Raw genomic sequence first — 25,406 nt, 5'->3', positions numbered from 1 at the left:
CTGCTTGGTCCAAACCGACCCTGCTTGGTCCAAACTGACCCGGTTCTGCTTGGTCCAAACCGACCCTGCTTGGTCCAAACCGACCCGGTTCTGTGTGGTCCAAACTGACCCGTTGTGCTTGGTCCAAACCGACCTGGTTCTGCTTGGTCCAAACCGACCCGGTTCTGCTTGGTCCAAACCGACCCTGCTTGGTCCAAACTGACCCGGTTCTGCTTGGTCCAAACCGACCCTGCTTGGTCCAAATTGACCCGGTTCTGGTTGGTCCAAACTGACCCAGTTCCTGTTGGTCCAAACTGACCCGGTTCTTCAGCAGCTCACCCAGGCGGGTCCAGAAGAACAGCTGGGTTCTGCAGCAGAACCAGCAGGTCCAGCTTTCTGAACGGCCTAGTCAAAGTAAAGAAGGAAATGATCCGGTAAAGCAGGTATCAGAAACCGGTCAGAACCGGTTCTGGGTGTGAATACTTTCTGGGTCGATGAGAAATAAAAATCATCTTTGGTCTAAAAAAAATCAGGATCCTGTGACCGAGTCCTGGAGTTAGAAGGAAAAGGTTCTGAGCCCATCAGAACCATCAGAACCGCTGATGCGTGCGTTCTCTGTGGGTCCGCCCTCTGCAGCCATTAAGACATAAAAGCGTCTGAGGGGCGTTTGAGTGTCTGTGAACAAAGACGGGTCTGAGCGGCCCGCTGATTGGAGCGCAGCCATTATCCTCCTGCAGGTCAGAGCCGCTTCCTGCTGCGTGATGTCAGAGCGCGTTCATGGAGGTGTGTCTTCTTTGGGTCTCCAGATGAAGGTGGAGGGCTCACAGGAGGACGGGGAGTCTGCTCCGGGGGCGGAGCGCAGTCCGGCGGCGTCCTGCATGTCGCGCCTGCTGAGCGCCGTGGAGAACGAGCTGCAGGCGGGCCGGGAGAAGGGCGACCCCACGGAGCGGGAGCTGAAGGTGACGCTGGAGGACGGCGAGCTGTGGAGGAAGTTCCAGCTGATCACCAACGAGATGATCGTCACCAAGAACGGACGGTAACGGTTCATCAGAACCAGCTAGAACGCTCTGGTCCCACTGGAACATCTAGTAGAAACAGATCTAGGTTCTGGGTGGAGGTCCAGTCCTGTTCTCATGACTTCGACCTCCATCTCTGGTTCTCCATGTCCAGAGGACACCATGGAGGTCTCCATGGAAACGCTCTTTCCTTGGAGGAAGCCAGCCATTGGTCCAGAGCTGGAACCTCTGGTGGCCTTCTGTCCTTTCTGAGTGTTCTGGAGGTCCTGGTTGGAGCTCTGAACGTCTCAGAAGTGTTTTGGTTCCGTCTCAGGCGTCGGAGACGGGTTCTCCTTCACACTAAACCTTCATGGAGGTTCTACTGCTGCACCTCCAGGGTTCCCTGCAGACAGTGAATGTCGAGACCTCAGCCTGATGATCTTCTAAAGGTCCTGGTGGGTTTGTACCTTCTGACCAGGCAGATCTCTGTCCCAGTTCAGCCCATACTGGTTTATCTGGTCAGGCTGAAGTGGGTCGGTTCTTGGAACCTGGCCTCTTTGGGCTGAACTTTGACCTCTGAGGAACCCGGAGTGAACCATGGCTGTAATTTTCCAGCCTTTGTCTCCTTCTTCTGCTCTCAGAGCGTCATTAAAGCGGTAATCAGCAGAGAGGTCTGAGTGCTTCGCCACAGAAAACAGAAACAGGAGGAAGTTAGTTTGAGATCTGTGCTGAAAGCATCTGACAGTTAGTGCAGAACGGAGGGTTCTGAAGGGTCGGCTGTGGCCCACATGAGGCGGTCTGGGTAGCGGCGTGCTGCTGAGCGGGGTTATTCATTAGTCTCCATAGCGGCCGCCTCCGTCGCCTCTATGGAATTTATTTAGTTCTTTATTTATTTTCTGCAGAGGCGTGATGACCGGCCGCGCCCCGCGCCGCACAAACACTCCATTCACACCTGCAGGACGACACTTCAGCTGCTCTCACTGCTGGAGAGATGGAATCAATTATTCTATTAGCTGGAGAGATGGAGGTGGTTTGATAATAAAACCAGTTAGAAACCAGAACAACCAGTTTGATCCACATGGAGATGAACTGGATGGATGGATGGATGGATGGATGGATGGATGGATGGATGGATGGATGGATGGATGGATGGATGGATAGATGGATGGATGGATGGATGGATGGATGGATGGATGGATGGATGGATGATGGATAGATGGATGGATGGATGGATGGATGGATGATGGATAGATGGTGGATGGATGGATGGATGGATGGTGGATGGATGGATGATGGATGGATGATGGATGGATGGATGGATGGATGGATGATGGATGGATGGATGGTGGATGGATGGATGGTGGATGGATGGATGGATGGATGGATGGTGGATGGATGATGGATGGATGGATGGATGGTGGATGGATGGATGGTGGATGGATGGATGGATGGATGGATGATGGATGGATGGATGGATGGATGGATGCATGGATGGATGGATGGATGGATGGATGGAGAAATTGTTGGATGGATGGATGGATGGATGATGATGGATGGATGGATGGTGGATGGATGATGATGGATGGATGGTGGATGGATGGATGGATGATGGATGGATGGATGATGGATGGTGGATGGATGGATGATGGATGGATGGATGATGGATGGATGGATGAATGGATGGATGGTGGATGGATGGATGGATGGATGATGGATGGATGGATGATGAATGGATGGATGGTGGATGGATGAATGGATGGATGGATGAATGGATGGTGGATGGATGGATGGATGGATTGATGGATGGATGATGGATGGATGGATGGATGGATTGATGGATGAATGGATGAATGGATGGATGGATGAATGGATGGTGGATGGATGGATGGATGGATTGATGGATGAATGGATGGTGGATGGATGGATTGATGGTTAGGATGGATATGAATTGTGATGATAATGGATGATGGATGAATGGATGGTGAATGGAGATGATGGATTATGGATGATATAGAGTGGATGATGTAGGATAGTAAGATGGATGGATTTTTATGGATGTTGGAGGGATGATGATGAATGGTGATATGATTTAATTGGATATTATGATAGGAATGTGGATATGATGAATATGGAATGATGGATGTGGATGTATGGATGGATGGATGGTTTTGATGGATTGAGTTTTAATGATTTTGGATGATATGTTTGATTTTGGATATATATTGATGTTTATTTTTGGTTGATATGGATTGATAATTGATGGTTTGGAAATTTTTAATATATTATGTGGTTTGATGATGGTTATTTTAGATTAGGATATATGATGATGATTATGTGATATGATTTTTATGTTGTGTTCTTTATATGGATAATTGATGGATGATGATTTTGATGGATGATGATGTATTATGATGGATGATTGGGGATGGATGGATGATTTTTATATATATTATGGATAATTTTGATATATGTTTATTATGTGAATAGATGATTGATTTTAATATTGTTGTTGGATGTGATTTTGATATGGATGATATATATGATATTTTATTTTATGATGATGGCTATATATGATATATAATATTGATTTTTATTTTTATATATATAATGTTTTATGGATTGATTGATGGATATATAATGGATGTTATATGATGATTATGATATATTATGTTTGATGTTATGATGTTTTGATATTTTATTGGATATGATATTTTATTATGATTTATTTTATTGATTATGATATTATTATGGTATTAATTGATTTATATAATTTTTGAATGATGGATTATTAATGGATGATTATTAATTCATGTCATTCATGCATGGTTTATGAATGATATTATGTTTATGTTTATATATGGTATTATTATGATTTTTGAATAAGATTATTGATAATGGTTTTGGATATTTTTTATTTTTATTTTGAGGGATTATTTTAATGTTTATGTTTGGAGATAATTATATGATTTATTTTATTGTTTTTTCATGTTTAGGATAATATATAATTATGGTGGTTTTGATTTTTGTTTATATGGAGGGTTTTATATTATATAATTTGATTATGAAATTTTATATAGAGATGATATATTATATTTTTTATATGATTATAATGTTTTGATATATATGGATGATGAATTTTTATGATATGGATGATGGTTTATGATGATATGGATGGAGATTTTGGATGGATATGATGGATGATTGATGATATGGATGATTATGGTTATATATTATAATGAATTATATTTTAGTGAATATATTATGGAATTATGTTTTGATTGGTGGATGGTGATGGATGAGGAAGGATGTATTATTTTTATATATTGATGTTATATGTTTGATGTTGATATTAGATATATGTTTTGTTTGGATATATATGTTTTTATTTTATGAAGATGTATGAAAAGGTTGATTTTTATTTTTAATTGGTTTTAGGGTTATGATATGGAATTTTATGTTATTGAGGGAAGGTATGATTTTATTTTTAGGGTTGGATTATTTTATTGTTATTTTTTTATGGATGGTCATTGATATTATTATGGATTATTGATGATGTTTTGATGGTGGATGATGGATGATGTTTATATATATTTTTAAGGGGGATTGAATTATTGATATAGGAGTTATATATTTTATGATTATATATTTTTATTATTTTTATTAATTTTTATGATTATGATGGGAATTGTTGATGTTTGGTGATGTGGATGATTGTTTATGTGTATATGGTGAGTTTGGTGGATGGATGTGAATGTTGATATTTTATGGATGATTTGATTGGTTGGATTGATGGGTTTTGGTTGATTGATGTTGGATTTTATTGGATATATGATTAGGGTGGATTGTATGTTATATCTTTATATGATTTTTTTAATTATATTTAGGATTATATTTTTTATGGATTGGTTATATGATTATGATATGTGGATAGGAGGATATTGATTGTTATGGAAGATGTTTTATTAGTGTTATATTGAGTTTTGGTTGATATTGGTTGATTAGTTTGGATTTTATGATGTTGGTATGTTTTGGTATGTATTATTATATGATTTTTTGGGTATTATTTTGATATATGTTTTATATGATTCATTAGGGATTTTTATTATTATGGATGGATGTTTTTAAGATATTTTATTGGTTATATTTTGATTATGTTTGATTATTTTTATTATTTTTGAAAAGGGTGTATTGAGGATGATTATTGATTTATTTTTTGGATATGGATTATTTTTGAGGATTATGATGGATGTGATGAATTATTTTATTATTGTGTATGATGATGGAGGTTGTGATTGTATGATATTTTTATATTGGTATTTATGTATTGGATGTATTGTTTTATGTTGGATATTTTTATTATGATTTTATTGGTTATGATTATGTATTGTTTTAATTTGATGGATTAATAAGATTATTGATTTTTTGGATGCCGATAATATGTATGATTTTTTTGTATTAGATGTTTTTTATTGATAGATTTTTATTTTGTATTTGTAGTTATGATATTATTATGATTATTTATATGAGTTATTATTTATTTTTTATTTTATGATTATTATTAGATATATCGGAAATGATTATTTTGATGGATGTTATGTATTTATGTGATAATTTTTATTGATATATATATTTTGAATATTAATTTATTATGTTTCAAGATATGTTATTGTTTATTGTTTATTGTTTATATATTTTGGATTATGGGGGGTTTATTATTATTTATATTGATTATTTTATTATGATGGATGGATGATATTATTGTGATTATTATGGATAATTTGAATTTATAGTTTTTGGATATTTTATTAATGGATTATTATAAATTATTCTTTTTATTATTTTTGTTATATGGATTTTTAATGGAATTTTGGTAATGAATTATGGATGGTTTGTTTATGATATTGTGATGATTATATGATATTTTTATTGATTGATGTATTTGGATTTGATTATTGGGGTTTTGGATTATTGATGTGTTATGGATGAGGGATTAGGAATGAGTATTATTGATTATGGTGGATTTTATATAATATTTTATTTTATTGGATTTAGATGTTTAATGGATTATTATTATTATGTGATGTGATTTTTATGTATTGATTGATATGGTGTTGATTGATGATTTATTTTATTTTTTATGTATGGTTTTAATGATGATATTAGTGTTTATTGTTGATGATTAATTGAGTATTTGTTTAGGGTGGTTTGATTGGATTATGTATATTAGTGATTTTTTGAAGTATGTGGATGTTGGAGGGATGGATTATGGTTTTGTGTTTTGTATTGTTTGATTAGTATGGATTGATTATTGGGATTTTTTGGTGAGGGTTTTTGATGTTGATGGTTTGGATTGGATTAGGAATGATTGGGATAGTGGATGGATGATGATGATATGGATATCTCCCACTATTAATTGAGAACCACTCATATTTTGGGGGGAGCTTTGGCCCAATCGAGAAAGAACAGGCCCTGCTGGTTCCTGGGATTCCTCTGGAGTTCTTTAGATCCAGGCGCTTCTTCCTTCACCACAGATGTTATGGCTCCTCACCCACATGCTGTGTGTGGCTCCAGGTGGATGTTCCCCGTGCTGAAGGTCACGATATGGGGTCTGGACCCCAGCTCCTCCTCCTTAGGGGAGGTGAAGGAGGTTCCAGCTCCTCCACCTCCCTAAATGCTGGGTTTTCCAGCTCCTGCGGTCCTCCAGTCCCCCTGAAGCTGTGTGTGTTTCCAGGAGGATGTTCCCGGTGCTGAAGGTCAGCGTGTCGGGTCTGGACCCCAGCTCCATGTACTCCTTCCTGCTGGACTTTGTTCCCGCTGACGGCTGCAGGTGGAAGTTTGTGAACGGGGAGTGGGTGGCGGCGGGCCGCGCCGAGAGCCGCCACGCTGAGGGGCGGGGCCACGGAGGCATCTACATCCACCCGGACTCGCCCAACTTTGGGGCCCACTGGATGAAGGCCCCGGTGAGCTTCAACCGCGTGAAACTGACCAACAAGGTGAACGGAGGAGGACAGGTGAGCGTTACCCTGATGACCTTTGACCTGCTGCTCAACATTTCATCTCTAGTTTCATTTTTCTCACTTCTACGTATTAATAATCTGGTGTTTTTAGTTCATTGTTGTATTAATTTTTAACCCTTTTTAACGTTTTACAATTTTGAATCGTTTCCTTGCTTCGTTTTTTATTTTATTTTTATGATAATCTTATATTTTCTGTCTTATTTAATCTGTTTAGTTAATAATTAGCTGCTTTTATTTGTTTTGAATGTTTTTTCTTATTATCTAGAAGTTTTCAGATATAACTTTAAAACATATTCCTGGGTGGAGCAGGTGGTGCAGATGGAGCAGATGGAGGAGGTGGAGCTGATAGAGCAGGTGGAGCAGGTGGAGTAGGTGGTGCAGATGGAGCAGGTGGTGCAGATGGAGTAGGTGGAGCAGGTAGTGCAGGTGGAGTAGGTGGAGCAGATGGAGTAGGTGGAGCAGATGGAGCAGGTGGAGGAGGTGGAGCTGATAGAGCAGGTGGAGTAGGTGGAGCAGGTGGAGCAGGTAGTGCAGGTGGAGCAGATGGAGCAGATGGAGTAGGTGGAGCAGGTGGAGCAGGTAGTGCAGGTGGAGCAGATGGAGCAGATGGAGGAGGTGGAGCTGATAGAGCAGGTGGAGCTGATGGAGCAGGTGGAGGAGGTGGAGCTGATAGAGCAGGTGGAGCTGATGGAGCAGATGGAGCAGGTGGAGCTGATAGAGCAGGTGGAGCTGATGGAGCAGATGGAGGAGGTGGAGCTGATAGAGCAGGTGGAGCAGATGGAGCAGATGGAGCAGGTGGAGCTGATAGAGCAGGTGGAGCTGATGGAGCAGGTGGAGGAGGTGGAGCTGATAGAGCAGGTGGAGCTGATGGAGCAGGTGGAGGAGGTGGAGCTGATAGAGCAGGTGGAGCTGATGGAGCAGGTGGAGGAGGTGGAGGAGGTGGAGCTGATAGAGCAGGTGGAGCTGATAGAGCAGGTGGAGGAGGTGGAGCTGATAGAGCAGGTTGAGCTGATAGAGCAGGTGAAGCTGATGGAGCAGGTGGAGGAGGTGGAGCTGATAGAGCAGGTGGAGCTGATGGAGCAGGTGGAGGAGGTGGAGCTGATAGAGCAGGTTGAGCTGATAGAGCAGGTGGAGCTGATGGAGCAGGTGGAGGAGGTGGAGCTGATAGAGCAGGTTGAGCTGATAGAGCAGGTGGAGCTGATGGAGCAGGTGGAGCAGATGGAGCAGGTGGAGGAGGTGGAGCTGATAGAGCAGGTGGAGGAGGTGGAGCTGATAGAGCAGGTGGAGTAGGTGGTGCAGATGGAGCAAGTGGAGCTGATGGAGCAGGTGGAGCTGATGGAGCAGGTGGAGCAGATGGAGCAGGTGGAGGAGGTGGAGCTGATAGAGCAGGTGGAGCAGATGGAGCAGGTGGAGGAGGTGGAGCTGATAGAGCAGGTGGAGGAGGTGGAGCTGATAGAGCAGGTGGAGGAGGTGGAGCTGATAGAGCAGGTGGAGCTGATGGAGCAGGTGGAGCAGATGGAGCAGGTGGAGGAGGTGGAGCTGATAGAGCAGGTGGAGGAGGTGGAGCTGATAGAGCAGGTGGAGTAGGTGGTGCAGATGGAGCAAGTGGAGCTGATGGAGCAGGTGGAGCTGATGGAGCAGGTGGAGCAGATGGAGCAGGTGTAGGAGGTGGAGCTGATAGAGCAGGTGGAGCAGGTGGAGTAGGTGGTGCAGATGGAGCAGGTGGAGGAGGTGGAGGAGGTGGAGCTGATAGAGCAGGTGGAGTAGGTGGTGCAGATAGAGCAGGTGGAGTAGGTGGTGCAGGTAGAGCAGGTAGAGCAGGTGGAGCAGGTGGAGCAGGTAGAGCAGGTGGAGCAGGTGGAGCAGGTAGAGCAGGTGGAGCAGGTAGAGCAGGAAGTGCAGGTAGGGTAGGTGGAGCAGGTGGAGCAGGTAGAGCAGGTGGAGCAGGTGGAGCAGGAAGTGCAGGTAGAGCAGGTGGAGCAGGTGGAGCAGGTAGAGCAGGTAGTGCAGGTGGAGGAGGAAGTGCAGGTGGAGGAGGTGGAGCAGGTAGAGCAGGTAGGGTAGGTGGAGCAGGAAGTGCAGGTGGAGGAGGTGGAGCAGGAAGTGCAGGTGGAGCAGGTGGAGCAGGTAGAGCAGGTAGTGCAGGTGGAGCAGGAAGTGCAGGTGGAGGAGGTGGCGCAGGAAGTGCAGGTGGAGCAGGTAGAGCAGGTAGGGTAGGTGGAGGAGGTGGAGCAGGTAGAGCAGGAAGTGCAGGTGGAGCAGGAAGTGCAGGTGGAGGAGGTGGAGCAGGTAGAGCAGGTAGTGCAGGTGGAGCAGGAAGTGCAGGTGGAGGAGGTGGAGCAGGTAGAGCAGGAAGTGCAGGTGGAGCAGGTGGAGCAGGTAGAGCAGGTAGGGTAGGTGGAGCAGGAAGTGCAGGTGGAGGAGGTGGCGCAGGAAGTGCAGGTGGAGCAGGTAGTGCAGGTGGAGCAGGAAGTGCAGGTGGAGGAGGTGGAGCAGGTAGATCAGGTAGGGTAGGTGGAGCAGGTGGAGCAGGTAGAGCAGGTGGAGCAGGAAGTGCAGGTGGAACAGATGGAGCAGGAAGTGCAGGTGGAGCAGGTAGAGCAGGAAGTGCAGGTGGAGCAGGAAGTGCAGGTGGAACAGATGGAGCAGGAAGTGCAGGTGGAGCAGGAAGTGCAGGTAGAGCAGGTAGTGCAGGTGGAGCAGGTAGAGCAGGTAGAGCAGGTGGAGCAGGAAGTGCAGGTGGAACAGATGGAGCAGGAAGTGCAGGTGGAGCAGGTAGAGCAGGTAGTGCAGGTGGAGCAGGTAGAGCAGGTGGAGCAGGCAGAGCAGGTAGAGCAGGTGGAGCAGGCAGAGCAGGTAGAGCAGGAAGTGCAGGTAGAGCAGGAAGTGCAGGTAGAGCAGGTAGTGCAGGTGGAGCAGGTAGAGCAGGTAGTGCAGGTGGAGCAGGTAGAGCAGGTGGAGCAGGCAGAGCAGGTAGAGCAGGTGGAGCAGGCAGAGCAGGTAGAGCAGGAAGTGCAGGTAGAGCAGGAAGTGCAGGTAGAGCAGGTAGTGCAGGTGGAGCAGGTAGAGCAGGTAGTGCAGGTGGAGCAGGTAGAGCAGGTGGAGCAGGCAGAGCAGGTAGAGCAGGTAGAGCAGGTGGAGCAGGTGGAGCAGGAAGTGCAGGTAGAGCAGGAAGTGCAGGTAGTGCAGGTGGAGCAGGTAGAGCAGGTGGAGCAGGTGGAGCAGGCAGAGCAGGTGGAGCAGGAAGTGCAGGTAGAGCAGGTGGAGCAGGTAGAGCAGGTGGAGCAGGTAGAGCAGGTGGAGCAGGTAGAGCAGGTAGAGCAGGTGGAGCAGATGGAGCAGGAAGTGCAGGTAGAGCAGGTGGAGCAGATGGAGCAGGTAGGGTAGGTGGAGCAGGTGGAGCAGGTAGAGCAGGTGGAGCAGGAAGTGCAGGTGGAACAGATGGAGCAGGAAGTGCAGGTGGAGCAGGTAGAGCAGGAAGTGCAGGTGGAGCAGGAAGTGCAGGTGGAACAGATGGAGCAGGAAGTGCAGGTGGAGCAGGAAGTGCAGGTAGAGCAGGTGGAGCAGGAAGTGCAGGTAGAGCAGGTGGAGCAGGAAGTTCAGGTAGAGCAGGTGGAGCAGGTGGAGCAGATGGAGCAGGAAGTGCAGGTAGAGCAGGTGGAGCAGGAAGTGCAGGTAGAGCAGGTGGAGCAGGAAGTTCAGGTAGAGCAGGTGGAGCAGGTAGAGCAGGTGGAGCAGGTGGAGCAGGTAGTGCAGGTGGAGCAGGTAGTGCAGGTGGAGCAGGTGGAGCAGGTGGAGCAGGTAGTGCAGGTGGAGCAGGTGGAGCAGGTAGTGCAGGTGGAGCAGGTGGAGCAGGTAGAGCAGGTAGTGCAGGTGGAGCAGGTGGAGCAGGTAGTGCAGGTGGAGCAGGTAGAGCAGGTGGAGCAGATGGAGCAGGTAGTGCAGGTGGAGCAGGTGGAGCAGGTAGTGCAGGTGGAGCAGGTGGAGCAGGTAGAGCAGGTGGAGCAGGAAGTGCAGGAGGAGGAGGTCATTCCTCTCCTCCGCCTTCCTCTCCTCCTCCTCCCCATCTCTCCTTCCTCTCCTCCTCTCCTTCCTCTCCTCCTCCTCCTCTCTCCTTCCTCTCCTCCTCTCCTTCCTCTCCTCCTCCTCTCTACTCCTCTCCTCCTCCTCCTCTCCTTCCTGTCCTCCTCTCCTCCTCCTCCTCTCCTTCCTCTCCTCCTCCTCTCCTTCCTCTCCTCCTCCTCCTCCTCCTCTCCTCCTCCTCCTGGCCTCCATTAGCTTCCCTCTGCTCCCTCCTGTGTTATCCTGGAGTGGGCGAGAGACCCCCGGCTGTAATGAGCCACTTCAGTGGCTCTCCTCTTTCACTTCCCCTCCTCACCTCCCGGTTACCACGGGAACGGGATAAACAGCTCTTAATTGGCCGGCAGCAGTTTAATGCACTTCCTGTGGAGGGCTGTTGAGCGCTGGCTCTGCCTCTCAGGGCCTCTGCGGCTGAAATTGGCAGTAATGTTGTTTATATTTACCCCATTATGACGGCGCCCCGTAATGCAGAGCTGGAACAGAGAGCTGGGCCATAATGAAATAATTGCTCAGCTTATTTCTACATTATGGTAATTATGTTTTTTAGCGGGAAATTAATTTGGCCATCATGCTTCAGATGGACGAGGTAAACTATATTCAAAGGGAGCCCACACACACTCAGTGAGCGCAGGGGTCACATCTGAAGCCAGCCTCTCAATCTGAATAGAAAACTGTTTGTTTTTCTGCGCTGGCCTGGAGGACCCTGATTGGTTAATTGGAGCGAGCAGACAAAGATGGCTCCCGTCCACCAACTCCACTCGCTTTGTTCCTAATGGAGCCTAAAGTACACAGTTCTGACTGCGTGACTCAGAAAGTTTCCATGGAGCCATTCAGACCAGTTCAGACCGCTTCAGACCGGTTCAGACCGGAAACCCGTCACAGTAGAACATTCTGAACGTTCTGACATGGTGCCGCTGCAAGAACCAGCCCTCTTCCTCCTCTCTCCTCCTCCTCTTCCTCCTGTTGTTCCACCATCTCGGTGGTTCTAGAGGAGTTTATCCTGCAGCTACTGGGTTGCTGGTTCTAATCCAGCTCCTTCCACCTCCTGGTGGTCAGAGGTTCCAGTGGAGGCTGCTCTGATGGGTTCAATGGAGGCCAGGCAGACTGAGCCTTTGTGCAGGAGGTCCTGGTTCTGATGGAGGTCCTGGTTCTGATGGAGGTCCTGGTTGTGATGGAGGTGCTGATGGAGGTTCTGAGGAGGTGCTGATGGAGGTTCTGAGGAGGTGCTGATGGAGGTACTGATGGAGGTGCTGATGGAGGTTCTGACGAAGGTGCTGATGGAGGTGCTGATGGAGGTTCTGAGGAGGTGCTGATGGAGGTTCTGAGGAGGTGCTGATGGAGGTACTGATGGAGGTGCTGATGGAGGTTCTGACGAAGGTGCTGATGGAGGTGCTGATGGAGGTTCTGAGGAGGTGCTGATGGAGGTTCTGAGGAGGTGCTGATGGAGGTACTGATGGAGGTGCTGATGGAGGTTCTGACGAAGGTGCTGATGGAGGTGCTGATGGAGGTTCTGACGGAGGTGCTGATGGAGGTGCTGATGGAGGTTCTAATGGAGGTGCTGATGGAGGTTCTGACGAAGGTGCTGATGGAGGTGCTGATGGAGGTTCTGATGGAGGTCCTGGTTCTAATGGAGGTGCTGATGGAGGTTCTGACGGAGGTGCTGATGGAGGTGCTGATGGAGGTTCTAATGGAGGTGCTGATGGAGGTTCTGACGAAGGTGCTGATGGAGGTGCTGATGGAGGTGCTGATGGAGGTGCTGAGGAGGTGCTGATGGAGGTTCTGAGGAGGTGCTGATGGAGGTGCTGATGGAGGTGCTGATGGAGGTGCTGATGGAGGTTCTGATGGAGGTGCTGATGGAGGTTCTGATGGAGGTTCTAATGGAGGTGCTGATGGAGGTGCTGATGGAGGTTCTAATGGAGGTGCTGATGGAGGTTCTGATGGAGGTGCTGATGGAGGTGCTGATGGAGGTGCTGATGGAGGTTCTAATGGAGGTGCTGATGGAGGTTCTGACGAAGGTGCTGATGGAGGTGCTGATGGAGGTGCTGATGGAGGTGCTGATGGAGGTGCTGATGGAGGTTCTGATGGAGGTGCTGATGGAGGTGCTGATGGAGGTTCTGACGGAGGTGCTGATGGAGGTGCTGATGGAGGTTCTGATGGAGGTGCTGATGGAGGTGCTGATGGAGGTTCTGACGGAGGTGCTGATGGAGGTGCTGATGGAGGTTCTGATGGAGGTGCTGATGGAGGTGCTGATGGAGGTTCTGACGGAGGTGCTGATGGAGGTGCTGATGGAGGTTCTGATGGAGGTTCTGATGGAGGTGCTGATGGAGGTTCTAATGGAGGTGCTGATGGAGGTTCTGATGGAGGTGCTGATGGAGGTGCTGATGGAGGTTCTGATGGAGGTGCTGATGGAGGTGCTGATGGAGGTTCTGACGGAGGTGCTGATGGAGGTTCTGATGGAGGTGCTGATGGAGGTGCTGATGGAGGTTCTGATGGAGGTGCTGATGGAGGTTCTGACGGAGGTGCTGATGGAGGTTCTGACGGAGGTGCTGATGGAGGTTCTGATGGAGGTGCTGATGGAGGTGCTGATGGAGGTTCTGATGGAGGTGCTGATGGAGGTTCTGATGGAGGTGCTGATGGAGGTGCTGATGGAGGTTCTGATGGAGGTGCTGATGGAGGTGCTGATGGAGGTGCTGATGGAGGTGCTGATGGAGGTTCTGAGGAGGTGCTGATGGAGGTGCTGATGGAGGTTCTGATGGAGGTGCTGATGGAGGTTCTGATGGAGGTGCTGATGGAGGTTCTGATGGAGGTGCTGATGGAGGTGCTGATGGAGGTTCTGATGGAGGTGCTGATGGAGGTTCTGATGGAGGTGCTGATGGAGGTGCTGATGGAGGTTCTGATGGAGGTGCTGATGGAGGTGCTGATGGAGGTGCTGATGGAGGTTCTGAGGAGGTGCTGATGGAGGTGCTGATGGAGGTTCTGATGGAGGTGCTGATGGAGGTTCTGATGGAGGTGCTGATGGAGGTTCTGACGGAGGTGCTGATGGAGGTTCTGATGGAGGTGCTGATGGAGGTGCTGATGGAGGTTCTGATGGAGGTGCTGATGGAGGTTCTGATGGAGGTGCTGATGGAGGTGCTGATGGAGGTTCTGATGGAGGTTCTGAGGAGGTGCTGATGGAGGTGCTGATGGAGGTGCTGATGGAGGTTCTGAGGAGGTGCTGATGGAGGTGCTGATGGAGGTTCTGAGGAGGTGCTGATGGAGGTGCTGATGGAGGTTCTGAGGAGGTGCTGATGGAGGTTCTAATGGAGGTTCTGATGGAGGTGCTGATGGAGGTGCTGATGGAGGTTCTGATGGAGGTGCTGATGGAGGTGCTGATGGAGGTTCTGACGGAGGTGCTGATGGAGGTGCTGATGGAGGTTCTGATGGAGGTGCTGATGGAGGTGCTGATGGAGGTTCTGACGGAGGTTCTGACGGAGGTGCTGATGGAGGTGCTGATGGAGGTTCTGATGGAGGTGCTGATGGAGGTGCTGATGGAGGTTCTAATGGAGGTGCTGATGGAGGTTCTGACGGAGTGCTGATGGAGGTTCTGATGGAGGTGCTGATTGAGGTGCTGATGGAGGTTCTAATGGAGGTTCTGATGGAGGTGCTGATGGAGGTTCTGATGGAGGTTCTGATGGAGGTGCTGATGGAGGTGCTGATGGAGGTGCTGATGGAGGTTCTGATGGAGGTTCTGATGGAGGTGCTGATGGAGGTTCTGATGGAGGTTCTGATGGAGGTGCTGGTTCTAATGGAGGTGCTGATGGAGGTTCTGATGGAGGTGCTGATGGAGGTTCTGATGGAGGTTCTGATGGAGGTTCTGATGGAGGTGCTGGTTCTAATGGAGGTGCTGATGGAGGTTCTGATGGAGGTGCTGGTTCTAATGGAGGTGCTGATGGAGGTTCTGATGGAGGTGCTGATGGAGGTTCTGATGGAGGTTCTGATGGAGGTGCTGATGGAGGTTCTGATGGAGGTTCTGATGGAGGTGCTGATGGAGGTGCTGATGGAGGTTCTGATGGAGGTTCTGATGGAGGTTCTGATGGAGGTGCTGGTTCTAATGGAGGTGCTGATGGAGGTTCTGATGGAGGTCCTGGTTCTAATGGAGGTGCTGATGGAGGTTCTGATGGAGGTGCTGATGGAGGTGCTGATGGAGGTGCTGATGGAGGTTCTGATGGAGGTGCTGATGGAGGTGCTGATAGAGGTTCTGATGGAGGTTCTGATGGAGGTGCTGGTTCTAATGGAGGTGCTGATGGAGGTTCTGATGGAGGTCCTGGTTCTAATGGAGGTTCTGATGGAGGTTCTGATGGAGGTGCTGATGGAGGTGCTGATGGAGGTTCTGACGGAGGTGCTGATGGAGGTGCTGATGGAGGTGCTGATGGAGGTGCTGATGGAGGTTCTGATGGAGGTGCTGATGGAGGTGCTGATGGAGGTTCTGATGGAGGTTCTAATGGAGGTGCTGATGGAGGTGCTGATGGAGGTTCTGATGGAGGTGCTGATGGAGGTGCTGATGGAGGTTCTGATGGAGGTTCTGATGGAGGTGCTGATGGAGGTTCTGATGGAGGTTCTAATGGAGGTGCTGATGGAGGTGCTGATGGAGGTTCTGATGGAGGTGCTGATGGAGGTGCTGATGGAGGTTCTGATGGAGGTGCTGATGGAGGTGCTGATGGAGGTTCTGATGGAGGTTCTGATGGAGGTGCTGATGGAGGTTCTGATGGAGGTTCTGATGGAGGTTCTGATGGAGGTGCTGGTTCTAATGGAGGTTCTGATGGAGGTTCTGATGGAGGTTCTGATGGAGGTGCTGGTTCTAATGGAGGTTCTGATGGAGGTTCTGATGGAGGTGCTGGTTCTAATGGAGGTGCTGATGGAGGTTCTGATGGAGGTCCTGGTTCTAATGGAGGTGCTGATGGAGGTTCTGATGGAGGTGCTGATGGAGGTTCTGATGGAGGTGCTGATGGAGGTGCTGATGGAGGTTCTGATGGAGGTTCTGATGGAGGTGCTGATGGAGGTGCTGATGGAGGTTCTGATGGAGGTGCTGATGGAGGTGCTGATGGAGGTTCTGATGGAGGTGCTGATGGAGGTGCTGATGGAGGTTCTGATGGAGGTTCTGATGGAGGTGCTGATGGAGGTTCTGATGGAGGTTCTGATGGAGGTTCTGATGGAGGTGCTGGTTCTAATGGAGGTTCTGATGGAGGTTCTGATGGAGGTTCTGATGGAGGTGCTGGTTCTAATGGAGGTGCTGAAGGGGGTTCTGATGGAGGTTCTGATGGAGGTGCTGATGGAGGTGCTGATGGAGGTGCTGATGGAGGTTCTGATGGAGGTTCTGATGGAGGTGCTGATGGAGGTGCTGATGGAGGTTCTGATGGAGGTGCTGATGGAGGTTCTGATGGAGGTGCTGATGGAGGTGCTGATGGAGGTGCTGATGGAGGTGCTGATGGAGGTGCTGATGGAGGTTCTGATGGAGGTTCTGATGGAGGTGCTGGTTCTAATGGAGGTGCTGAAGGGGGTTCTGATGGAGGTTCTGATGGAGGTGCTGATGGAGGTGCTGAAGGGGGTTCTGATGGAGGTTCTGATGGAGGTGCTGATGGAGGTGCTGATGGAGGTTCTGATGGAGGTTCTGATGGAGGTGCTGATGGAGGTTCTGATGGAGGTTCTGATGGAGGTGCTGATGGAGGTGTGTTTGTTCCAGATCATGTTGAACTCGCTCCATAAGTACGAGCCCCAGCTGCACATCGTCTGCGTGGGCTCCCACCACCGCCTGGTCTCCAACGTCTCCTTCAGGGAGGCGCAGTTCATCGCTGTGACCGCCTACCAGAACGAGGAGGTAGGCGGAGCCTCCTGCTTCTAGCTGGGCCCGCCTCCTGGTCCGAACGCTAACTGGTTCTGTTTCCTCCCGCCTCAGATCACGGCGCTGAAGATCAAGTATAACCCGTTCGCTAAAGCCTTCCTGGACGCCAAGGAGAGGTGAGCAAAGCTTGGAGCTCTGGACCAATCAGGGATGAGACCAAACATCTGGATTCCATCAGCCGTCGGTTCACAGCCAGAAGCTTTAATCCCAGATTATCCCAATCTCTAAAACCGTCAGATTAACGGTTCGATAAAGTTACTCTGAACCTGAAGCTGCGTGAACCAGAGGTTTGGTCTGAAGATCTTCACCTGTCAGGGTTCTCATCATCTTCATGGTTGCTATGGTGATTCATCCCCCTCAGGAACCCTGCAGGACGGGTTCTACAGGACGCAGCGGAGAGCCGGGTGGGGATTCAGCCCTGTGAGTAACGCCGACGGTTCGGCTGGAGATGATCTCTGACCTCCCCTCAGTCTCCGGACTGAGGGGAGGTCAGAGGTCACCTGGAAGGATGGGAGCAGAACCAGCTTTACGTTCTGATTTAGATCAATTAGAAACTCATTCTCTTCATTCAATTATATAGAATATATAAAGTTAAATAAAGGAATATGATGCTAAAGTAAAGAACAGAAATAATCCAGAATCTCTACGCCTGTTTCACCCATCGATCGCTATGGCAACCACTCTACCAGCCAGAAAACCCAACTATAACAGATGTGTAACATAATCAAATTAAAATGTTTATAGTGTCATATAAAATCTGTAGTTTAGGATCTCCATGGTGATCAAACGTCTCCGGTTCTCAGGTTGGTCGCTGTGCTCAGCGGCGGGGGGCGGAGCTTTCCCCTACACCGGCAGCCTGCCGCTGGCCTCCCATCATCACCATCACCATGGTTACAAACACCCCGGTTACCCAGGGAGGCACGCCCCTTACCCTGCGGCCTACCTGCCCCACCGACCTCACTCCTCAGGTAGGAATATAATCCGCCATCCGGAAAATCTATTATCAATTATCTAGAGTTTAGATTCTAAACGCTTTTAATTTAACCTGAAGAAACATCAGATGTTCTAAGGTGGTTCCTCACAGGATCAGATGTTCTAAGGTGGTTCCTCACAGGATCAGATGTTCTAAGGTGGTTCCTCACAGGATCAGATGTTCTAAGGTGGTTCCTCACAGGATCAGATGTTCTAAGGTGGTTCCTCACAGGATCAGATTTTCAAAAGGGGGTTTCCCTCACGGAACGGGTTGTTCTAAGGGGGTTCCCACGGAATAAGTTTGTTCGGGGGGGGTTTTTTCCAACACAGGATCAGTTGTTCAAAAGGGGGTTCCCTCACAAGGAAATCAGATTTTAAGGGGGTTCCCTCCCCAGGATCAGATTTTCCCTAAGGGGGGGTTTTTCCACAGGATAAATTTTTTCAAAGGGGGTTCCTAAACGGGAAATTCAATGTTTTAAGGGGGTTTCCCTCACAGGATAGATGTTCTAAAAGGGTTTTTTCCTCAACGGATCAGATTTTAAAAAGGGGGTTTCCCTCACAAAAAAAATTTGGTTCAAGGTGGTTCCTAAACGGGACATTTTTTTCAAGGGTTTTTTTCCTCAGACAGGTTCAGATGTTCAAAAGGGGGGTTCCTCACGGGATCAGATGTTCTAAGGGGGGTTCCTAAACAGATCAATTTTTCAAAGGGGGGGGGCCCCTCACAGGATAAATTGTTTAAGGGGGTTTCCCTTGAGGAACAATTTCTAAAGGGGGGTTCCTAAACGGGAACAGTTTGTTCTAAGGTTTTTTCCCTCACAGGATAAAGATGTTCAAAGGGGTTTGGTTTCCCAAAGGACCCAATGTTCAAAGGGGGGTTTCCCCAACGGATCAGATTTTTCTAAGGGGGTTTCCCTAAACAGGATCAGTTGTTCAAAGGGGTTTTCCTAAACGGGATCAGATTTCAAAAGGTGGTTCCTAACGGGATCAGATGTTCAAAAGGGGGTTTCCTCAAAGGGATCAATGTTCTAAGGGGGTTTCCCCCTTACGGGATCAGATTTTAAAAAGGGGGTTCCTAAACGGGATCAAAATTGTTCAAAAGGGGGTTTCCTCAACAAAACGGGATGTTCAAAAAGGTGGTTCCTCACAGGATCAGATGTTTCAAAAAGGGGGTTTTTCCTCAAAATCAAAAATGTTTCTAAGGGGGTTCCCTTTCAGGGGGGGGGGGGAATTTTTAAAAAGGGTTTGGTTCCTCACAGGAATCAATTTTTAAGGGGGGTTTTCCTTTTCCCAACAGGATCAGGGGGTTCCCCTAAGTGGCTCGACAGGATAAAAATGTTCAAAGGGTTTGGTTTTCCTAAAACGGGATCCAGAGGAAGGGGGAAAGTGGTTTTCCCTAAAATTTCTCTAAAATCCCCTTTTTTAAGGGGGTTCTCATACGGGAATCAGAGTTCTAAGGTGGTTCCTAAACCGGATCAGATGTTCTAAGGTGGTTCCCAGACGGGAACAAAATTTTTAAAGGGTTGGTTCCCATACGGGAAATCAGATTTTCCCTAAGGGGGGTTCCCCTAAACAGGATCAGATGTTTAAGGGGGTTCCCACGGGAATCAGATTTTTAAAAGGGTGGTTCCTAAACAGGATCAAAATGTTCTAAGGTGGTTCCATAAACGGGATCGATGCAAGGGGGTTTCCTCACGGGATAAGATTTCTAGGTGGTCCACAATAATAGATGTTCAAAGGTGGGTTCCCCCACAAATCAGATTTTTCAAGGGGGTTTCCTCCAGGACAGATTTTTCTAAGGGGGTTTCCCTCAAAAGGATCAGATGTTCAAAGGGGGGTTCCTCAACGGGAAAAAGCAATGTTCTAAGGGTTCCCCCACCGGGGGATCAATTTCAAAGGGGGGTTCCTCAACAGGATCAGATTTTTTTAAGGGGGTTTCCCTCTTTACAGGATCAAAATTTTTCAAAAAAACCCCACCAAAAACCAGGATCAGATTTTCAAAAGGTGGTTCCTCGGGACAGGATCGGGTTTTCCCAAAAGGGGGTTTTCCCAAAAACCCGGACCCAATGTTCTAAGGTGGTTCCTCACGGGAAACAGATTTTTGGGGTTCCCCAGCGGTTGGATTTTATGGGGTTTCCTCATTTTGGATCGGGGTTGGGAAGGGGGTTTTTCCCCCGGTTCTTTTCTGGTGGTTTTTTGGTGTGTGTTAAGGGGGCCCCGGGAAGGATCAAGGGGGGTTTAGGTGGTTTAAGGGGGGGGTTGGGGTTTTGGGGGTTCCACTAAAGGATCAAATTTTCTAAGGGGGGTTTTCCTTCAAAGGATAAAGTAGAAGGTGGCCCCCAAACAGGATAATTTTTAAAAGGGGTTCCTCAAACGGGATGTTCTAAGGGGGTTTTCCTATACAGGATCAGATGTTCAAAAGGTGGTTCCTAAACAGGATCAATGTTCAAAAAGGTTTGGTTCCTCACAGGATCGATGTTCTAAGGTGGTTCCTCAACGGTTCAATGTTCTAAAGGTGGGTTCCCTTCAACGGGATCAAAAAGTTCAAAGGGTTTGGTTTTCCTCGCCCAGGTTTCGAGGGGGTTCAAAAGGGGGGGTTTCTCAGACGGGTTTGATGTTCTAAGGGGGTTTCCCCACAGGACGGGGATTTTTTTTTCATTTCCTTACAAATCTTTCTACGGGTGGTTCCCTAAACGGGAAATAGATGTTCAAAGGGTTTTTTCCTAAACGGGACAGATGTTCAAAGGGGGGTTTCCCCTCACAGGATCAGTGTTCTAAAGGGGTTCCTAAACGGGGATCAATGTTCTAAGGGGGTTTCCTCAGACGGGAAACAGATTTTTTAAAAGGGGGTTCCCCTCACGGGGGATCAGATGTTCAAAAGGGGGTTCCTCACAGGATCAAAATGTTCTAAGGGGGGTTTCCCTCATACGGTCACAATGTTCTAAGGGGGGTTCCCCCCACAGGATAGATGTTTTTAAGGTGGTTCCCCCACAGGATCAGATGTTCTAAGGGGTTCCTAAACAGGACCCAGATGTTCTAAGGTGGTTCCTAAACAGGACCCGGGATGTTCAAAGGGTTTTGGTTTAAACGGGATCAATTTTCTAAGGGGGTTTCCCCTAAAAGGGAACAGTTTTTTTCTAAGGGGGTTTCCCTTTACGGGGTAATTTTCTAATTTTCCCCCTAAACGGGATCAATGTTCTAAGGGGGTTCCTCACGGGAAATCAGTTTGTTCTAAGGTGGTTCCTCAACAGGATCAAGGTTCAAAAGGGGGTTTCCCTAAACAGGATCAGATGTTCTAAGGGGGTTCCCAAAACAGGACAGATGTTCAAAGGTTTTTCCCTACAGGATCAGATGTTTAAGGGGGGTTCCTCACGGGAAAACAGATTTCTAAGGGGTTTTCCTAACAGGATCAGGTTCTAAGGGGGTTCCCCAAACGGGAAATCAGATGTTCAAAAGGGGGTTTCCCCTCACGGGGATCGATGTTCAAAGGTTTGGTTCCTCCCCAGGTTAGATGTTCTAAGGTGGTTCCTCACAGGATCAGATGTTCTAAGGTGGTTCCTCACAGGATCAGATGTTCTAAGGTGGTTCCTCACAGGATCAGATGTTCTAAGGTGGTTCCTCACAGGATCAGATGTTCTAAGGTGGTTCCTCACAGGATCAGATGTTCTAAGGTGGTTCCTCACAGGATCAGATGTTCTAAGGTGGTTCCTCACAGGATCAGATGTTCTAAGGTGGTTCCTCAGACAGGATCAGATGTTCTAAGGTGGTTCCTCACAGGATCAGATGTTCTAAGGTGGTTCCTCACAGGATCAGATGTTCTAAGGTGGTTCCTCACAGGATCAGATGTTCTAAGGTGGTTCCTCACAGGATCAGATGTTCTAAGGTGGTTCCTCACAGGATCAGATGTTCTAAGGTGGTTCCTCATACAGGATCAGATGTTCTAAGGTGGTTCCTCACAGGATCAGATGTTCTAAGGTGGTTCCTCAGACAGGATCAGATGTTCTAAGGTGGTTCCTCACAGGATCAGATGTTCTAAGGTGGTTCCTCACAGGATCAGATGTTCTAAGGTGGTTCCTCAGACAGGATCAGATGTTCTAAGGTGGTTCCTCACAGGATCAGATGTTCTAAGGTGGTTCCTCAGACAGGATCAGATGTTCTAAGGTGGTTCCTCACAGGATCAGATGTTCTAAGGTGGTTCCTCACAGGATCAGATGTTCTAAGGTGGTTCCTCAGACAGGATCAGATGTTCTAAGGTGGTTCCTCAGACAGGATCAGATGTTCTAAGGTGGTTCCTCACAGGATCAGATGTTCTAAGGTGGTTCCTCACAGGATCAGATGTTCTAAGGTGGTTCCTCACAGGATCAGATGTTCTAAGGTGGTTCCTCAGACAGGATCAGATGTTCTAAGGTGGTTCCTCACAGGATCAGATGTTCTAAGGTGGTTCCTCAGACAGGATCAGATGTTCTAAGGTGGTTCCTCACAGGATCAGATGTTCTAAGGTGGTTCCTCACAGGATCAGATGTTCTAAGGTGGTTCCTCAGACAGGATCAGATGTTCTAAGGTGGTTCCTCAGACAGGATCAGATGTTCTAAGGTGGTTCCTCACAGGATCAGATGTTCTAAGGTGGTTCCTCACAGGATCAGATGTTCTAAGGTGGTTCCTCAGACAGGATCAGATGTTCTAAGGTGGTTCCCCAGGTTCCCTGACGCGTCTCCACCTGGTTTGTGTTCCGTCAGTGAACCTGATCTCTGAAGGTGTTCCTGTTCTCCATGAAGGTTGGAGCGGTTCTGCGCCTCGTCCAGCCTCCTCTTCTTCGTCCTTCTCACCCTCCTCCTCCTCGCTGCCTCTGACCAGTGCTGCTCCCTCCTCACAGGCTCCGCCTCCTCCCCATACCTCAAGGTGAGGCTCCGCCCACACCCTTATACTGTTGCCCTGAGCTCAATCTGATTGGTTCTACGTTCTCAGCCAGTATCCCTGCCTCTGGACCGTCGGCTGCTCTGAGATTAGCCCCTCCCACTCTCCATGCGCTACACTCCATGGACCAATCAGCAGCGAGAACCTCATCCAGCCTGCGGCTCATGGCCGAGTGGGCGGGGCCGGATGGTCGCCTGGCCACACCCACTCCTTTTGAGGAGGAGCAGCAGATCCAGGAGCTGCTGAAGAATCAGATGTTTGGTTTCTAGAAAAGATCAGAGCCGTAAACCATGAATTAAAGATGTTAATGTATTTATGATGTGATGTTCTGCCTGAAGAACCAACAGAACGGTTCCGTGTGGGCGATAAATGTCATCCATCCCGCCCACACTGCCGCGCGCAGTTCTTCTTCTGTCGTCTAAGGATGTTGTGTTGCTGTAGCGCCCCCTGCTGTCGGAGGTAAATATCCGACCTGAGACAGAAACGACTTTATGACGTCATTTCCTGTTATTTTATTTGCTGTTCATGAAGATTAAAAGAAAATAAAAAGTCTTTGTGCTAAAATAATGTAAACGTTTCTGGTTAAATAAAACTGTTTGTGTCTAAAGTTTGGTTTCCTGGTTTTGTTGATTTTCTGATAAATGGCAGCAGATTTTAATCATTATTTAATTTAATACAAGTAGAACAAAAATAGCTCCAGATACATTTGTTATAAATCAAAATAATTATTTTATTGATTTCCGGATGGAAACCTGAAGGTAATGAAACCTCGTCCCGTTTAAATACCGTCGTATTTCATCCTTTTTAATCTCACAAATGGACTGAAGGCCAAATGTTTGGATGTTTTAGCGGAATATAATCTGCTTCAGAAAATTTAAAAAATCACAAAAATTATTTCAATATGAAGAGATTTATTTATTTATGGAGGAAAGAAAATGAAAAGTATTTTCAGTCTCATTTATCCTGTAAATATATTAAGGTATTTAAATCCAGCTCGGCCTCCTGCTTCTTTACTTTTTCCCAAAGTTAAATTAGTTTTTTCACCTTTTAGAAAAAAGTTTATTGAATAAATTTAACGGCTAAATAATTTTCAAGTCGTCCAGTTTCAGTAAATAATAAACTATGGTTAATCAGTCAAACATTAGGAGCAATATTTAAACTTATTTAGTGTTTAAAGAGAAAAATGAGGAGTTTATTATTTAACAAGTTTTTTTTTTTCATTCTGTCATTTATTCATTTATAAAAATCTTACTTTGTTAAATAAATATTTAGTTTGCAGCTAAATATTTAACTATTTTAGTTTGAAGCTATATATTTCACAAAATAAATATTTAAATTAAATGCAAATTGAATATTTAGTTTGAAGCTAAATTTTTATTTAACAAACTAAATATTTAAATTGGAGCTAAATATTTAATTTGCAAACTAATATTTTTATAAATGAATGAATGACATTGTGAAAAAAATGACTTGGAATAAAATAACCTTATTTTCCTCTTAAAATGCTAAATAACTATAAATGTTGCTCCTAATGTTAAACTGATTAACTTTACAAATGGCGCCCCCTAGTTTATCATTTATTGCTGTTTCCTCTTCGCTTTTATGTTTATGGTTTAGTTTCCCTTCAAAACTTTTTCAAAAAAATTAGAAGAATAAAAATTTCTCTTAAGATGTAACTTTGATCCTGACAAATTACCGATTAAATGATCAGAATACCACATAAGTTCTAAAGTATTGGAAAATGTTATACGAGCACAATTTTACGCCACATAATAGGATTATTTGTAGAAAATGTCTATAGTACAGAGAATGGGAGGGAAAAGGTATCTGGGCCATTATACATCTTATGGACACAAAGGATGATATTCTGGATTACACAATATTTAAAAGAAAATATAATTTAGATTGGTCTACGGAAACAATTTCTATCTCTGATTAGGGCAAATCCGTCAACCATGATACATTTGGTCAAAGGAAGGATTAAATATTCTGATGTAAAACCGATCTTTCCCATTCTTCTTATAGATAATTACGATTTTACGGGTCTCAAATTTAATAACAAAATAATAAATAAAATAACACAATTTTTCCTCTCCCAGTTAAGAGGAACTTACCTTTAAATGTGTTTTCAGGTTAGAACCAGATTTTTCTAATTTCCTACCAAAGATGAAAGAAGTTTTTTTTTTTAAACTATAAATAATAACTATCCCTGTGCAGAGTTATTAAGTTTAAGATTTAAATTTGATGTTAATGTATGTAACTTTTGTCAGAAAGATCTAGAAACACAAGAACATCTTTTTTACAATTGTTTTTGGGATTTATGATCAGCTATCATTAACGAAAAATATGATTACTAATTTTGAATATAAAGGAGTTAAATTACTTTTCATGATAAAAATGTGGAATTTTTATCTAATATTATTTTAATCATGGGAAAATTCTTTATCCACAATAGCAGATTCTTTAAAGCTTTTCCAGATTTTAAAGTTAAAGTTTTCAGACTTGATAGCAATATACGTTAGTGTGTTTTTTTTATTTAATTTTTTTTTATTTTAAATAATCTTTCTAATTCTT

At 46.4% G+C, this 25,406-nt stretch overlaps 1 protein-coding gene across 2 annotated transcripts; it reads left to right on the top strand.

The window, feature by feature from the left end:
• Positions 1–299: 299 nt before the first annotated feature.
• On the top strand, positions 300–23,430 carry LOC119791647 (T-box transcription factor TBX19-like). Of its 2 annotated transcripts, none has more exons than XM_038297875.1 (8): positions 300–1,015; positions 6,706–6,985; positions 16,791–16,925; positions 17,004–17,065; positions 17,311–17,369; positions 17,753–17,917; positions 22,694–22,817; positions 22,884–23,430. In XM_038297875.1, the coding sequence occupies exons 1-8, from the start codon at positions 741–743 to the stop codon at positions 23,047–23,049; spliced, it is 1,266 nt and encodes a 421-aa protein (XP_038153803.1). In that variant the 5' UTR covers positions 300–740; the 3' UTR covers positions 23,050–23,430. The 2 variants fall into 2 exon arrangements, with proteins under 2 accessions (XP_038153803.1, XP_038153797.1); XM_038297869.1 differs by having other exon boundaries at positions 22,655–22,817.
• Positions 23,431–25,406: the final 1,976 nt, after the last annotated feature.

The sequence above is a fragment of the Cyprinodon tularosa genome, unplaced genomic scaffold, assembly GCF_016077235.1.
Source record: "Cyprinodon tularosa strain WSP-4 unplaced genomic scaffold, ASM1607723v1 ctg1103, whole genome shotgun sequence".
Taxonomy (NCBI): Eukaryota; Metazoa; Chordata; class Actinopteri; order Cyprinodontiformes; family Cyprinodontidae; genus Cyprinodon; species Cyprinodon tularosa.
This window is presented reverse-complemented; position numbering and strand designations above follow the sequence as displayed.

Coding starts and splice junctions, on each gene's coding strand:
- LOC119791647 (XM_038297869.1), top strand. CDS start 741: ATGTCAGAGCGCGTTCATGGAGGTGTGTCTTCTTTGGGTCTCCAGATG. Junction 16,926..17,003: donor CCGCCTACCAGAACGAGGAG/GTAGGCGGAGCC, acceptor CTCCCGCCTCAG/ATCACGGCGCTGAAGATCAA. Junction 17,066..17,310: donor TTCCTGGACGCCAAGGAGAG/GTGAGCAAAGCT, acceptor CATCCCCCTCAG/GAACCCTGCAGGACGGGTTC.